The 17,228-nt window shown below is 40.4% G+C and overlaps 1 protein-coding gene across 1 annotated transcript; it reads right to left on the bottom strand.

Annotated features, from left to right (window-relative positions):
* Positions 1–16,420, bottom strand: lin54 (lin-54 DREAM MuvB core complex component). Its single transcript, XM_063014230.1, has 14 exons — positions 16,278–16,420; positions 11,596–12,333; positions 11,135–11,252; positions 8,999–9,138; positions 8,556–8,702; positions 7,618–7,825; positions 7,458–7,531; positions 4,834–5,031; positions 4,657–4,748; positions 3,563–3,634; positions 3,326–3,428; positions 2,934–3,071; positions 1,974–2,176; positions 1–633 (listed from the first exon to the last, which is right to left on the bottom strand). The coding sequence occupies exons 2-14, from the start codon at positions 12,310–12,312 to the stop codon at positions 435–437; spliced, it is 2,409 nt and encodes an 802-aa protein (XP_062870300.1). The 5' UTR covers positions 12,313–12,333; positions 16,278–16,420; the 3' UTR covers positions 1–434.
* Positions 16,421–17,228: the final 808 nt, after the last annotated feature.

Here is a 17,228-nt window from a genome sequence, read left to right as displayed (position 1 = left end):
CAGATTTTAAAAGGTGAAGGCCAAGTTTGTGCTGAGAGAAGAAACAATATAGCTACCATAAAAAATTACTAAAATCAAATTCCCTCCAAATGAAAAACCTGTACAAGCATGCACCAGTGCACACACAGGATGCAGAAGGAGCTAATAGGAAACAGAGTCCTTATGTGTGCTGCATGTCTGTATAGCATATGTACAGCTCCTCTGATCCAGTCAGTTTTCCTCTCCACGCAGGCTTTAAGAAGTCTATAGAAGAATATCTATGCCAGAGTGGTTTCCTCTGCGCCCAGCGTAGTCCCTCTGCAGGAGCTCCTTCAGGATCTGCATAGATGCTTCTCCTTCTCAGCCTCGCAGAGTCAAAGCTCCGATCTGCTCAGTCTGTCCAATCAAACTAACAGTGGAGCTGCGTTCCGGCCCCCTGTGCAGTCTGGGAGAGTCTAGCAGTTGACAGAGCAGTCCGTCTTTGCTTTGGCAGCGGAGCTGATAATTCTGCGCAAGCAACGACCAAACTCCTCCAGAATCATCTTCTCAGCCAAGACTGCTGGCGTGCTGTAGCGCTCAGACCTCTCCGCCTGCTCGAGCAGGCATTCACACGTCACTTCGGCAACCTCCTTCGTTACGAACGTGTATGGCAGTCTGGGAGAGAAATAAGAAAACATCAGTAAAAAAAACTTTAGGCACGTATTAAAATCACAGATCTACTAGACCAGGGGTCCTCAAACTTTTTAACCAAAGGGCCAGATTACTGCTCTTCAGTGTTTCGGGGGGCCGGACCGCAGGTGAAATAGTAAATACTGGATGTATTGTCTGTGCTCTGTATAATTGTACTTCATAATGGTAATGCAGAAATTTTATTTATTTTAATAATTTCCATTATCCTACCTCATACAGTGTTTCCTTTAAAAAATCAGTGTGAACTGTGAGCCTGCTTTTGCCTGATGAGAGTAAGCGTCAGGTTCCATATTTGTTACTGCCAGTCATAATAGCTAATAAATGTTGATCAGTGAGTCTGGATCTGGTTGGAGATTTAAGGTGTTTCAACTTCGAAAAAGTCTGCACACAGAAGTAGATGCTCCCGAAAACGGTAGTTACTATGAGTGCATGTTTTATTGACATCGGGGAGCAATGGAAAGAGAAGCATAAAAATTAAACAATGTGCTTAAGTTTTGATTTTGGATGCATAAATGCGTTGATCTCCGGGAGCTGGACGTTAAAACATTTCAAAACTCGCCCCGACTCATCCAGCGGATCTCAGTAAAGCACATCTTCAGCTCAGACAAGAATTCCTGAAACTGCCTGTAGTTAAAAGAATTAGCTTTAATGAAATTAACACAGGACACGAGGATTTTCATAACGAAATCCCACAACACAGTTCAGTGGCTGCGGTCACTCATCTCTCTATTGATGCGCCAATCACTCCCCTCATGCTTGGAGCGCCACCCGTTGGATCGCTGTGGCCAATTTTTGTTTCCTTCTGTTATTTTTCCCCCGTTATAATACTGTGAGTTCGAAGATGGCCAGACAACATGTATTGCTGCTGTGGTTAAAGGGGCCGGTCAAATTAAAGCAGCCCGCGGGCCGTAGTTTGATGACCCCTGTATTAGACATTAAAATCACAGACAAAGATGTTTTGTTTGTAGATGTACAGTATATCAGCATTTGAAAAGGAATCATTTAAATTGTTTTTTTCTAAAGCTGTAGGTCAGCTGTAGCCTAGCTGTTAAGGTACTGGACTAGTAAGCAGAAGGTTGCTGGTTCAACCCCACCACTGCCAGGTTGCCACTGATGGGCCCCTAAGCAAGGCCCTTAACCCTTAATTGCTTAGACTGTATAATAATAGCGCGTCTGCTAAATGCTGAAAATGTAAATGTAAAGCTTTCATTTAAAACATTAAACTGGTCCTGATTTGTCAGTGTTTTTGGGATTTTGATGCTATAAAAGAACAATGACACAAAGGTATGAGAATGAACCCTTACTTTCCCCCTCCACTGCTGATGGCTGGTGTGGTTCTGGTGAGCAGATCTGAGATCTGTGAGGACAGTTTTGTTTTTGCAGCAGTCTGCTGCTGTACACGAACTTCTGCAGCATCAGCCAAATGCATCAGAGTCTTTCTCTCTGGACTTTCTTCGAAGTTTTTACAGCCCACACACTTACAGATCGATGAGCACATAATTTTAGCCTAAAAAAAAGGATTAAAAACAAATATTACAAGTAAACATAGTGCTGCAAAAATCATTTTTTAATTATTTCATAAAAAGAAAGAAGAAGTAGAATACCTTTCTTTGTCATATATACATATACACGTGTACAGTACAACGACATTCTTTCTTCACATATCCCAGCTTGTTTGGATGCTGGGGTCAGAGCACAGGGTCAGCCATATTACAGCGCCCCTGGAGCAAAGAGGGTTAAGGGCCTTGCTCAAGGGCACAACAGTGACTGCATGGCAGAGCTGGGATTCAAACGCTCAACCTTTCAATTGATAGCCCCAAGCTCTACCCCTAGGCTACCACTTTCCCTCATGGCTAATTTTTTACTTTTTTAGGACTGATACCCTCTGACAGCAGAGATTGCACTGCATAAATACATTTTTAACTATCATTCTTCCATATAATCACAGCCAATCCTGCATGGTGCTCAGCCAGCCGACAGTTAAAATTCGAACTCTGATCTCAGAGGTGGTGGGCTAGAACCTAAGTGCTTATTAATGTTCACAGTGACAGGAAACATTAAATACACTATGTTACAGTTTTGTTGATCATCAGGATTTACACATCTGTTACATTCATCTGTTACTAGCAGGATCTTATTCACCACAAATAAATCTGCAGGAGCTTTACGATGTTGCACACTACAGCATTGTACAACTGCATTTTGTAAAAATAAATAAATAAGTTGTGTGTTAAAAGAATAAACAACCATTATATGTGGCTTACCTCATAACACTCGCAGTAGTTCTTCAGACAGCCCGACTTTTTACAGTTGCAGCCTTTGCTGTGTCTTCGTTCTGATTCACCTTCTTTTCCTTTTCCAATCTTGGGTTTGAATGCCACTGGGTTTCTGTCCAGACAAGCCTGCAATAAGGAACTAATTATTAATATATTTATTTTAAACAAGCATATTTACTGTATATATTTAGCCAACTTGGGCCACACAGAAAGACTTTCAAAACACTGAAAATCAGGGGTCATCTGCTCCAGTTTTGTACTGCCTCTGCACTTTTTTTTCACAATTGATCCAGCTCACAAGCCCGGCATAGATTGTATAAAAGATCACCTAAAACATAAAGCCACGAGTCGCTAGTCTAATACAGTATGTTTTTCGGTACCTTAATCGCTTTAAGCCGCTCACTCTCATGGTCAAGGTTGTTGAAGCAATTGATGCAATTGCAGTTGTTACAAAACTCCCCATTGGCAAAGCAGTCACAATACCTACAGAGCAAACACATACAGCTTTTATCAGCTTTACAAACACAACAAAACATTTCTGTCTATGTGCTGGGATTAGATGATGACAAAAGGATGCTCTGAAACGTCAGCAGTGCAGTTTCTTGATGCACACTTACAGTTTAAGGCACTGTGACTTGGTGCAGTTGCAAGGCTTCCGTGGTCTTGAGGTCGTCTCTGAAGATGATAAACTACAAAACAAAACATTTAAAAGTGAATTTCATTCAGTCAACAGATATTATATTCATATTACATTACTACTACTCGCGACTTCCAGTTTTCTTTTAAATATACCTACTTACATTATAATAAAAGCCCATCAAAACATTTTTATTTTATTCTACTACAGCTTTATTCTAGTCAGAGTCAGGGTGAGTCTGGTTTCCCCATAAACACTGGATGCAAGGCAGGAATTCACCCTGGACAGGGTACCAATTCATTGCAGAGCTTTGGCCATCCAACCTTAAACATAGCTAATCATGTCTGTGTAGGCACCTGGCCAACTAATTGCACCTGGATCTTAGCAACAGTGGGTCAACGTAATATGACTGACGCGCCACCCAGATGCCTTGCACCAAACAGAACATCCAAATAGAAACTGTTAGGACAAATTATGTTAATGAATACATAAGCGATTGTTCACTAAATGCTGTTGGTTAAACATGCTAATACCCAATTTTTCTAATTTCCTTTATCGCCCAATCTAGTAATTGTTAATACCCAATGTGAATCTGCTGCTGCTTGCACAACTCCCAATCAGATCAAGAGATCTGATCAATCCAGATCACCACACGCCTCCTTTTCACCTGCAGTGTCGGGTTCCCACACAGAGCCGTACCGTGCACGGTGAGCCACACAAAGCCCGATGTGACTGACCACCACCAACCCTCTACCCCGCTCATACAGGCACTCGGACCAGTTCCAGAGATCGCATATCGCAGCGGAAAGAGAACCTGTCCAACCTTCCATCCCTCAAACACGGCCAACTTTGTTTGAGTGGATGCCCGGCAAGGTCGGTGGCTCTGCTGAGATTTGAAACCACAATGCTCGAACACCCAGTAGTGCGCTAGTGCGATCACTTTGCCACCCGAGTGTCTGCATTTTGTATTTTAACATTACCGCCCATGCACTATTAATGCATAACAATAAAACAATCCTGTTTAGGTTACATTCAGGGGTGCACACATGATGTGGTGCATGTTAAGTCTCTTACCCATTAAGTGGAAGCCTGGCTTGGGTCTGAATGGTTGTGGATGTAGAGAAACTGGAGGAGCTGGCCAAGGTCACAAATGCAGACTGCGGAATCTGTGAGACAAACCAGATTAAATGAATCTTTATGTGCTGAGGCCAAGCTGGAAACTCTGAGTGCACAGTACAGACTTACACAGACCTGTGTAACATATTGTGCAGGCAGCACAGCATAGCCCATATTTCCAGAGCCCGGAGCAGGCGTAAGCACAGTGCCCGGGGGCAGGCTGGTCAGGTTGGGCTGGATCTGAGGCAGTGTAGTGGCCGGCATGATGAGTCGCTGCTGAGTCTGACTGGTGGTCATCACCTGGGCTGATGAGGTTATGGACTTGGGCACCACCTAAAGAGTTAAACATGTTAAAAACTTACTTAAGTCTCAACAGTTTGGATGTTGTCTTTGCACAGCCTGGTGTACAGCAAGACATGAATACAAAGTAGAAATTACCAAATATATTTAAAACAGATGTATTCACTTATATCATTTTACATATAATGTGCTGCAACTGTACACACAGTATTCAAATCAACACAAATTTACATGTAGTTTTTGAATGAGGCTTCCAACTGTAATTTACTGAAACTGCAGTTATGTACACTTAAGTAAGCCTGGTACAACAACAAAAGATCCAGCAGTTTTAAAAGCTTGTTAATCAACTGTGTCAGCTCACACCACCACTTAATGGCACATCGTCAAAATGATTTTCAAGTGATTTACCCAGATGATTTTGCCTTACAGGCATATTACAGAATAGGAATGCAAATATTGCCAAACTGATAACCAACTGTCACAAGCTGATGATAAACCAATAACTGACAAGCTTATAATAAACCATTAAAAAATTATTAACTTTCATATGAATAAGACTTTAGGCTTCATTTAACCAGCAGTTTTTGTTAATCAGGTGTGCAAAGTATGTCATAAAACTTCTGAAACGTCCGAAATTTGACATCACACCATGAGATGAAGCAAGTGTGTGATATCCAGATTTATCCTTTATATTTATACATAGCCAATCATGTTTGTGTAGATGCCTGGCCAGACAGAGATTTGAATTTGGATCTCAGCGCTGGTGGGCTAGTGTAATATACTGCTGCATCACCTGAGCGCTAGTTTAGTAAATGTTCAGTTTTAATAAAGAGGTCAAAAACCAAAGCTAAAAATAAAACTAAAGAAGTGGATGGTCACAAAAAGTTGGCAACAATTGAATAACAGTTACGTCTTTTGCTGTATGATCTACAGGGGTTGGACAAAATAACTGAAACACCTGGTTTTAGACCACAATAATTTATTAGTATGGTGTAGGGCCTCCTTTTGCGGCCAATACAGCGTCAATTCGTCTTGGAAATGACATATACAAGTCCTGCACAGTGGTCAGAGGGATTTTAAGCCATTCTTCTTGCAGGATAGTGGCCAGGTCACTACGTGATGCTGGTGGAGGAAAACGTTTCCTGACTCGCTTCTCCAAAACACCCCAAAGTGGCTCAATAATATTTAGATCTGGTGACTGTGCAGGCCATGGGAGATGTTCAACTTCACTTTCATGTTCATCAAACCAATCTTTCACCAGTCTTGCTGTGTGTATTGGTGCATTGTCATCCTGATACACGGCACCGCCATTGGATGCACATGGTTCTCCAGAATGGTTCGGTAGTCCTCGGCAGTGACGCGCCCATCTAGCACAAGTATTGGGCCAAGGGAATGCCATGATATGGCAGCCCAAACCATCACTGATCCACCCCCATGCTTCACTCTGGGCATGCAACAGTCTGGGTGGTACGCTTCTTTGGGGCTTCTCCACACCGTAACTTTCCCGGATGTGGGGAAAACAGTAAAGGTGGACTCATCAGAGAACAATACATGTTTCACATTGTCCACAGCCCAAGATTTGCGCTCCTTGCACCATTGAAACCGACGTTTGGCATTGGCACGAGTGACCAAAGGTTTGGCTATAGCAGCCCGGCCGTGTATATTGACCCTGTGGAGCTCCCGACGGACAGTTCTGGTGGAAACAGGAGAGTTGAGGTGCACATTTAATTCTGCCGTGATTTGGGCAGCCGTGGTTTTATGTTTTTTGGATACAATCCGGGTTTGCACACGAACATCCCTTTCAGACAGCTTCCTCTTGCGTCCACAGTTAATCCTGTTGGATGTGGTTTGTCCTTCTTGGTGGTATGCTGACATTACCCTGGATACCGTGGCTCTTGATACATCACAAAGACTTGCTGTCTTGGTCACAGATGCGCCAGCAAGACGTGCACCAACAATTTGTCCTCTTTTGAACTCTGGTATGTCACCCATAATGTTGTGTGCATTGCAATATTTTGAGCAAAACTGTGCTCTTACCCTGCTAATTGAACCTTCACACTCTGCTCTTACTGGTGCAATGTGCAATTAATGAAGATTGGCCACCAGACTGGTCCAATTTAGCCATGAAACCTCCCACACTAAAATGACAGGTGTTTCAGTTATTTTGTCCAACCCCTGTAGATAACATCTGTTATTAGGTCATGGTAATTTAGCCAGGTTTAAACATTAATTTTTTTTATAAGACACTGCTCTTGGCGATAGCTTCATTGCTATTTAACAGTGATACTTCTGTTACAGGTATGGGCGCAGGCCCTAGCTGAGCATTCAGCTCCGACCGTATTTTATGGTAGTTAAATCAGATCAAAAATATGTTTGTGAACGAACTAAAGCTGCCACAAGAATTCCCTCTAGATTGAATGCTATGCTTAGATTAGGCTGAGAGGGATAAAAACATTTACCTGTTTGACTGTCTGTGCTGGGATTATAGGAACAGACATCCGAACTGCACCAGTGTTCATTACCATGGGTTTGGCTGAAAAAAAAAGCAAACACTTAGTGTACCATGAACACATAATACAATCACTTTCTGGTACGTGGGTATGTGTAGATGAGCTTTACCAGTTTGAATGGACGGGTTGGTGGTAGTGCTCGGGCTACCCGTCTGTGCAGTGCTCCCAGTGGTAGCTGTGACTAGGCGCACGTAATGGAAGCGGCTGCCGGGTACCTGGATTTGCTGAACGTTAGGGGGTGTGGTAAAAGGGATGATGGGCTTAAACTGAGAGGTGCTGACCCCACCCACAGTCACTGTCTGCACTGGTTTTACTGCCTGTGATGAAAGCAGAGAAAACAAGTTGGACATTATACTACAGTATCTGCCAAATAATTAGAAGACCATTTTTATTTTGGAGCTACTAAACACTGACAAATCATGAAAAGAAAAACAAGTGTACATTTCACAATATGTCTCCTAAGACTGTATTTGTATGCGCTGACAATTAAGACTGGCCCATTTGGTAGCAAGATGCTGACTTGGGCTGCATTCACATGATAAACATGTTGCGTTTTGTTCACTGCTAGGCTGGGAGCATATTGCCGCTTACTGGAGCGTTTAGGCATTCACGTGTAACACAGAAAAAAGGTTTCTGCAGGCTGTGCCACTGATCGCCAACCTCACATGCAATGTAAACTGACAGTATTTACTTGTATGAAATATATTTTAGAATAAAACAAGAATGCTCTGCTCAATAAATAATCATCATTAAAATAAAGTCACCAGTCACCATACTGTATTTTTTCCTCACAATGTCTTGTGAACATTGTTAACAGTTTTGTTTAAAAATAAAAGAGAAACACAGCAGCCAAAATAGTCACTGTCTTATGATTAAAATCAAATCAACTAACTTAAAATAACCTGACAGCTTTTTAACTGTTGTTTACTAAACAGTAGTTTTATTGTATTTAATCTGTCTGGTGTTGCAACATTACTGGTGATGAACACAGAGAGTATCAAACAGCAAGTCTGAGGATGAGTATGAAAGCTGAGTGGGTGTTAATACCTGTGCCATGGGCTGGCTAGTTCCTGCTTTAGCTGGAGAGGTTGATGAAGACTGCTGCACAGTGAGGATTTGCTGGCCCAGAGCTACATTCAGTGGAATAGTCACAGGCTTTTTGGGAGAGCTGGGAAGTGGCCCTGTGACTGTGATCTATGTGGGGTGGGAAGGGGGATTCAAAAGTCAACAAATCAAATAAATTAATCAAATTGTGATTAGCACAATAATTACTAACATGTTGGAAAGCTTAGATTAAGAGGGCTAACTGGCAATTGTCAGTATTGACCAAAACAATAAATCGTAAACCCCCATTGATATATTTAAGATGTTTTTTTTAAATATTAATTTGAGTTAAATATTAAATATGTATTTTTAGAAAGCAAACACTCGGTAAATGATTCCTCAAACTTCTGCTCTGTAGTAAATGACAGACAGATGGAAGGACCCACCTTGCAGGGTGATTTGAGAGGAGAAATGGCTACTTTGCTGTTACTACTGCTGGAGATGCTTTGTGGTGTTGTGTTGATGGTCTCTCCAATTGTGATGGTGCGTGGTGGGGTTACTGGAGTACTCTGGGTAAGGACCCGCCCTAAACAAAAGAATAGTTAAATTAAAATTTTTCAAAAATATTAAATAACAATATAAATAATAACAAATAAACAAAACAGACTTTAAGGGCCTTTGTAGAGTTCCTACAACTTTTCTGTTTAAAGAAAAAAAACCTTAACTGCAAAACTAAAACCAGCCACTATGTACAGGGCTCTAGAGTGCGACCAATTTGGTCGCACATGCGACCTAATTTCTCAATGGTGCGACTAAAAAAAATCTCAGGTCGCACCGGTGCGACCAGGCGTCCGAGGGAAAAAAAAAACAACAGACACACATTAGGCCAATATCATGGTCTAAACCAATCAGAGATAGTGAAGGGCGGGACAATATTGTAGCGGTGATATGTGAGCGACATTCAGCTCAGCCAATCAGAATGCAGCACCAGGTTTATACACGTGCGTTCGGATGTTCTGCAGTAAGTTTAGTTTTGTATATGAGACTCGCCGGATGTTCCAGAATGGAAGTTCGGGTTCTGGAGCTCGGCGGTGTAAAGTGTTGTAACGCTCACTTAAGTCCTGACTAAACAGTTAAAGTGACTCGACCCTGCCGTGTGCCTTTATTCCCACACCTCCACCACCGCACAGCAAAAGACCCGCAGCTTCCCCACCGGACAGCGGCTAGGTGAGCCGACCCTCTACAGTAGCAAGGGGCTAATGCTAGCGGTAAAGTGCCGCGATAGTGAAAGTAAAAACACGACAATATTTTCGTTAAGTAAAATATAAAAATAACTAAAAGACCAAAATATATTACAATACATGTAGTCAAAATACGCAGTGAGTGCACCGCAAGCGATTTTGGGAATCTGTGTAAAAGATCCAGTAAAGCCGATAATATAATGCACTGCATTTAAGATTACACTCTAACACACACACAAACATATACATATAATTTTAAATATACACACACATATAAATAGATATACACACATACATACACATTTACTCTATTATTTTTATAATTTTTATAAGTGTGCTATAATTAGTCTGTAATACTATAATTAACTGTAAAGAAGACAGTGGCCGGCAATAGTATATTTGTTACTGGTTCTAATACATTTCGAATTGAAAGGCTGAAAAAGCCCAATGCATCTATAAAACACATTACATGCCTCGATAAATGCACTGCCCAAGTGCCCCCCTCTCCCCACTGCCTTTCATTGTCAGGCAGCAGCAAACAGATCATCAGACGAGGCCATGTTGACCAGATTGTTAGTTATTTCCAAGTCAATATTGCCTGTATGGACAGTGATATAAAAAAAAAAAAAAAAAAAAAAAAAAAAAGTGAACCTGTAAAACTGCGGTGTTAAATGCGATGCGGTCGAAAATTTGGGTGCACCTAACTTTTGTGCTGGTGCACCTAAGAAAAAAAGTTAGGTGCACCAGTGCAACCAGTGCAAAACGTTAGACTAGAGCCCTGATGTAGAACTATGACGGAATGATGATTCAAAATGTCAATCACAGACCATATGTATAACAGATAGGTTCTTATAAAAAGCGTGCTAAGAAACCCTGCATTTGTCCCAATTTAGACATATCCATTTATCCCAATGCACTTGGGGCTGGCTGGTGGCCTAGCACACTCCTCCTTTTAAAACGTGAAGCTACAGGCTGCTTTTTCCTGCAGAGTGCTTTAACACACTGACCAGACCAGTGTCACAGCACCATCCCTCCATCCTCAGAAATAGCCAATCACTTCTGTGTAAACACCCAGCCAGATAAAAGCAACAGAACTGGTGGACTAGCGTAACAGACCACTGTGCCACCCGAGCACCTATTTACCACATTTGCAGTAGGTTAAAATCAGGAAAAATTCCTATCATTACAGCACAGTAAATAATCTGTTTAATAATAATAAACATACAGACCTCTAAGCAAGACAAATCCCTAGTATGGCATAGCATACATGGCAAAATAAAATTCACATACGTACACAGACACTACGGCTTCTGATGAGTCACATCACTGTATGAACTTTACCTGTAAGAACAGGAGTAACGGTGGCTTGGCTCGCCAATCCCTTGTTGTTAAGAGCTTTCGTAATGATCAGCTTCGTTATCATTGGCCCCGCTGTGGAAACTGGAGTCTTTTTTGTAATCTGTAAAAATGAGAAAATATTTAGATTCAAAATTAACCGTTAAGCAAACTTAAGACTCTGGATGTCACTGATTAACAATTCTCTTAATCTTTTAACACAATTTAGACTGCAGAGAAATTTTATAAAACAAAACATGAACATTTTCTGTTTATGGACAAGACAGTTTATGGATCACTGCATTGTGTTTGTATTTTTTACATTTTACCTACTGTACCTACTGTTTTTTGGAAATTGATTCGTAACTAATTGCACAGCTCTAGTTAATAAGGTCATTTATCAAAGACAGAATATTCCTCTAATTGGAGTAGATGAGGCAGTTTTTCATACACACATAGACACACACCTGTACAGTCTTGAGCTGCTGGCCCTGCAGCAGAGAGGAAGAACCCAACAGCTGGCTGGCAGAGCTTACAGCCTGTACCCCAATCACAGGCTTCAGCTCCGTCCTTGTCCCTGCAGTCACCACCTTAAACTGTGTTGGCTGAGCCTTGTTGTCGCCTGCTGCCCCCTGAGATGTGGCTGGCTTGCTCCATGTGTTTGGCAAAGCCAACACTATTGGCTGCCCCGTTTTACTTAAACCAGTGACCAGTAGTTTCTGACCTTCTGGTTTCAGCACTGCAGTGCCCGGAGACTTTCCATCTGCAGTCACTTTGTTTATAATGATCTGGTGGTTGACTGTGGGCGTTAACGAGCCTAAAAGCTTGGTGACACTCTGGCCCACCAATGGACTGCTGGGCTGAGTGCTGTTAATAGTGGTAGTGGTCCTTAGGCTAGCAGAAGAAGATGATGTCATGAGAAGCTGTTTTCCGGAGCTGATACTACACAGAGTGGAGTTTGTGGTAGTTAAGGTGGTCATAGCTTCCGTCTTCTGAGTCGGCGTGGCAGCAGGACACAAGGTGACTATTTCAGGTACCTCTGTCTCCATAGGAACCTGAGCCAGTTCGGGCTCCGAGGGGGTGGATGGCACTCCGGTCTCGACAGGGGGGTCCTCCTCCATGGCCTCAGAGTCCATAATCTCATCAGGGAGGATGCTGTTCACCTCAGGCGACACCACGTCCATTCTTTTACATTCACTCAGTCACTGAAAAAAACAACACAGAACATCATTTAGAGATAATATAGAGATATCAAATTTTAAAGTATGATAGATTTTGTTAAACCACACATGACAAACTACACAGGAACAGTAATGAGAGGACAAAATAAAACCATTGTCTCTAAAGCTGTGCAACATCAATACTACCTGCTGCTAAATCATGTAACCATTGAACATTAATGCTCAGGCCTTGGAGTCTGATACACAATTTGTGTTTAATTGTGCACCATGTCTTTTTGGGTTCACTCATTAACAGTGTAACATACAGACATATCCCAGAACTTAATTCTCAGCATGTGCTTCAAAACTCACTCCATACACATGAAGTTATAATTCCATAAACTAGCCAAATACTGTTCTTGGTTACAATAGTAACAAGTTAAAACTCAGAGGGTTAAAACTTACAGTAGCTTATAATTAGACATTTCTCAAATACCAAACACAATTCAGCCAATGGATAACTGACTATTTTATTTTTGCTAAAAATAAAGTTAGCAGAACACTGTGGCCTTACGTAACACTTAATATCAGATCTGAGTAACCACAGATGCATTAGGGCCCATCTCACAAGTGTTTCAGACATACAACTAACAGAATGATATTAGATTAATTTAAATATATCCATGTTAAGATAAAATTGTTAAAACTTTCTAGCAAGACCAACATTTACTGTTTTGTCATTTGCAAGATCACATCATACACAAAATTTACTTTAAAAAAAAGTTAATAAAATCAAGTTCCTAAAGCAAGCATGTACACACTTTTTACATCTGTTATTTTAGTTTTTGTTATGCAAGATGCCACTAATTGTCAAAATATCATAACAGATTATGTTTCCCTTGATTTATACATACATTAATGACTGATATAAAACAGGTTACATCTTGAAAATGTAAATGTTAAACGATAAAACCAAATGTTTAAATGTGCATGGTATAAAGGTCCTGACAAACATACACTTGTAAGGAAAATAATTGATGATTATCTGTGGTGCCAAATTACTGCGGTTATTTAAAATTGGGCAACTGGCCAGTTATGCAATAATTGTAATGAAAAAAATGTATTAAAATAGGCTGATGCTCAGAGCTCTGATGTTGGGATTAAATAGGAAATAAGTAAAAGAAATTGGATGATGACATACCCACTAAAAATAAAAAAAGCAAACAATATGGTTTAAAAGGTTTTAGGTAGGGTGAATCAAATAATGTTGCCACCGATAAGTACTGTGACCAAGAATGCAAATTGTATTCTCTTGATAGCCTGGGTCATAGGGCTTGTGTACTTGTATAGCTGGGAATGCTTTGGAATAAAATGGTTAATACATAATTATTCAATATTTGGACACTTATTATCAAAATTAATTTGTTCACCCAAATGAAAATAAGTTTAAATATGGTATACAGGAAATAAACTGAGTTTATTTACTAAATTTAACACAACGGGGATTAAAAGGTGGGCTGTGCAAAAGTGTTTGTATGTTTAATACAACAACAGGTAAACATCAGCAGTTAATAAAAATTACATAAACATGGTAAGAAAAGTGTCACATTTAGATTTGTCCAATATTAAATATGTGTTCCTTTATTTCAACTTAAGTTAAATAAAGTAACCAAAACATGGAATTTGACCAGGAGTGTTCAAACTTTTACATCATACAAATGTGTGACACTTTATACACAGAACCTAGTAGTTTACTGACAGATATTATATATAAAACAGAGAGATATTAAATATAAAGCTGGGTATGTTGGCTAAAGTCTAGTTAGTAAGCAGTGCTGTCTGTGTTGGCTAGCTAAACAGTGACAGTGTTGACAAGCTTTAATGACACACTTCTCACTATCTGATCGTAACAACAAGCTGTAAATGTTCTAGCAGTGCAGGAAGGAACTGATTTTAATAGTTTATACAACAGAATCTCTGGCTGTAGTTTGAAGATCTGAATAATAACAGCGTTCAATTTTTGTCCTACCTCAGTCAGCTGCGCGCAAATAGCCAGTTTTACACACTGTTCCGCGGCCGACTTTAATATCACATTATAATCTAGAGGAATAAGTCTCATATCCGCACCTATATGTTTGTTAATCTACCTTCTGCGGTAGTAACCCGTCCCGCTAGAGTAAGCAGAGCTGCGGTTCTATTTCAGGCCCGGGTTACATTTCGAAAGATCCGCCATTTTCAACTCGTCATCACTTTATCTGACTGCAGGCATGAGAAACAACAACGCACAGCAGAGGAGAGGAGGAGAGGAGGAGGGCAGGAGGGGGTTTGTTGTTTTTGTCAAAAAAGACACACTGGTGGAAAATACTAATAACATACTACTCGATTACTTGCATGAACAATTTTCCAGCAAAATGTGTCATTTATACAAATGCTCCGGCTATCACACTGACCAAAAACAGGAACTTCAGCAGTGCTACTTTCCCAAAAAAGCTTTGGCAGGCATGTTTCCTAACCAAAGCAGAGAAATTAGGTCTATTTTCCATTTTGACATTTACTCTACAAACAACTTGTGTTTTATTTAGTAGGTCAGGTTAATTCAGCTATCCTATAATAAAACTAGCACAATAATAACTTCTGAGACAAGCCAACCTAAATATAACGACACATGCAATACAACTGCATAAACCACAAACCTGTATATAGTAAAACAGCATAATTGCTTCAGTTATATCAAATAAACCCAGTCTGAAAGATGAAGCTCTATAGAAATAAACCCAGTCTAAAAGATGAAGCTCTATAGAAATAAACCCAGTCTAAAAGATGGAGCTTTATAGAAATAATCCCAGTCTAAAAGGTGAAGTTCTATAAAAAATAAACCCAGTCTGAAAGATGAAGCTCTGTTGAAATAAACCCAGTCTGAAAGGTAAAATCCTATAGAAATAAACCCAGTCTGAAAGATAAAGCTCTATAGTATAAACCCATATACTCTTTATAATACAATATCATTCAGATGGGATGCCTTATGTCATACACAGTTGTATAGAACAATGACATGTTTTATCTGCATATCCCAGCTTATTTGGAAGCTGGGGTCAGAGTGCAGGGCAGGCAGCCATTGTATGCCACCCCTGGAGCCGAGAGGGTAAAGGGCCCGATGGTGGATGCATGGCAGAGCCGGGATTCGAACTCACAACTTTCTGATTGGTGACCTACCCACTGGGTTACCACTGTCCACTGTTTATTACAGAATAAACCTGAACCCTGTCTATGCTGAATAAAAGATACAAGTAAAATACTGACAAAAACCAGTGTTCCATGACAACATATACATTGTAAACAGCCATTCTTAAACATACAGTGTTTTGTGATATTTACACTGGACTCTCTGTATGTAGCATGTATGCAGCGTCCCAAACCGCACACTACCGTACTAAATGATATTTTGACTAGTATTAGTCAGTATTAGTACACTAGTATTGTTCTTTACTGCTTAACATCCTATTTAGTGTGGCAGTGTGTTGTGTGAGACCCAGCAACGAACTTGACACTATAGTAACTCTCTCACCAAGTCAGTATTAGCTGTCAAAGTTAGGTTAGTACAAGCGGCTAAGTTAGTTTACTAGTAATGAAAACATTGCACGCCCATTGAGAATAAGTCAAAAAGCCTACCGGCATGCTGTACCCAAAAGAACTGTAGAAAGTCATTTAAATTACATCCTATAAAAACATTTAGGGTGTGTCGACAATTTCTCTACATTTTGGCTTACATTAGAAACTGGTCAAGTCTGATACAACCTGCATACTAGCATACTAAACAGTACGTAACGATGGCAACAACTCTGCAGGTTGTGCACTAATCTAGCATACTATTTAGTAGGTTAGTGTACACAGCCTCTGACTAGCCTGTATCAGCTGTTAGCTCTGTTGTAGCATTAGCCAGCTTAGCTAATATCATATTGGCCCGCAGAGAACGACAGCAGAATTCTTACACTTTGCCGAAATCTCTGTCACGAGTGTATTCTGGAAATCTTTGACTTCTCTGCTTCAGTCATGTACGGATTAGTCCGACTCGATGTTGCATCATTTTGGATTGGCTGGCGAAACGATAGGATTGTTTAAAATACCGCGCCGAGCGCCATTTCACCTCTAACAGCCCATAGTTTAGCCACGCCTTCACTAACAACGACAGAGAACGGCCGAACTCCAAATTAGTCCTAGTAAACTACACAGGTGCACTACATAGTAAGTGGGTTTGCAGACTAAGTAGTGCACTAAATATAAATATAGTAACGATTGGGGGGGTGAGCTTATTCTCGTACAACTTCCGTGCACGCCTTTTTCTACGAGTAAAGAAAAAAATAGATCAAAATAATGTAGTAAACTTTACTGCTGTATGCATGAAGGAAAATTGAAAACAAACTAACATATAACGAACATTTTATAATGATATTATTATATGACGTCTACTGCTGTTTTTGCTATATGATCATTCTTTTTTAATTCATATCATTCAGCTAGGAATGACCAATATTGCAAAACAAAAAAGCTTTATAGGTGATGTAGGTTTCCATCCACCACCACTTGGCCTGGAAATTATATTCGACTGTATTCGACTAATGTCTTCCATTAAAAATGCAGGGGAAGCATTTACGTGTATTCCCCATACTGTTTTTTTTTTTTTATTAATAAATACTATTTCTTGTTTATGCTGCCATTTTTGGGAGTTGAGTGTTTTATAGAATAGAATAAATGCCTAGAATGCCTTTATTTGTCATATATACATACACATGTGTACAGTACAACGAAATTCTTTCTTCACATATCCCAGCTTGTATAGAAGCTAGGGTCATTGTACAGCACCCCTTGAGCAGAGAGGGTTAAGGACCTTGTTCAAGGGCCCAGCGGTGGCTGCATGGCAGAACTGGGATTCGAACTCTTAA

This window comes from Trichomycterus rosablanca, chromosome 18 (genome assembly GCF_030014385.1).
Source record: "Trichomycterus rosablanca isolate fTriRos1 chromosome 18, fTriRos1.hap1, whole genome shotgun sequence".
Lineage (NCBI taxonomy): Eukaryota > Metazoa > Chordata > Actinopteri > Siluriformes > Trichomycteridae > Trichomycterus > Trichomycterus rosablanca.
This window is presented reverse-complemented; position numbering and strand designations above follow the sequence as displayed.

Excerpts from the sequence above, each read along its gene's own strand:
- lin54 (XM_063014230.1), bottom strand. The coding sequence starts at position 12,312 with ATGGACGTGGTGTCGCCTGAGGTGAACAGCATCCTCCCTGATGAGATT. Across the intron at positions 9,139-11,134 it reads CGTTACTCCTGTTCTTACAG|GGCGGGTCCTTACCCAGAGT; the intron begins GTAAAGTTCATA and ends TCTTTTGTTTAG. Across the intron at positions 3,072-3,325 it reads AGCGGCTTAAAGCGATTAAG|GCTTGTCTGGACAGAAACCC; the intron begins GTACCGAAAAAC and ends TCCTTATTGCAG.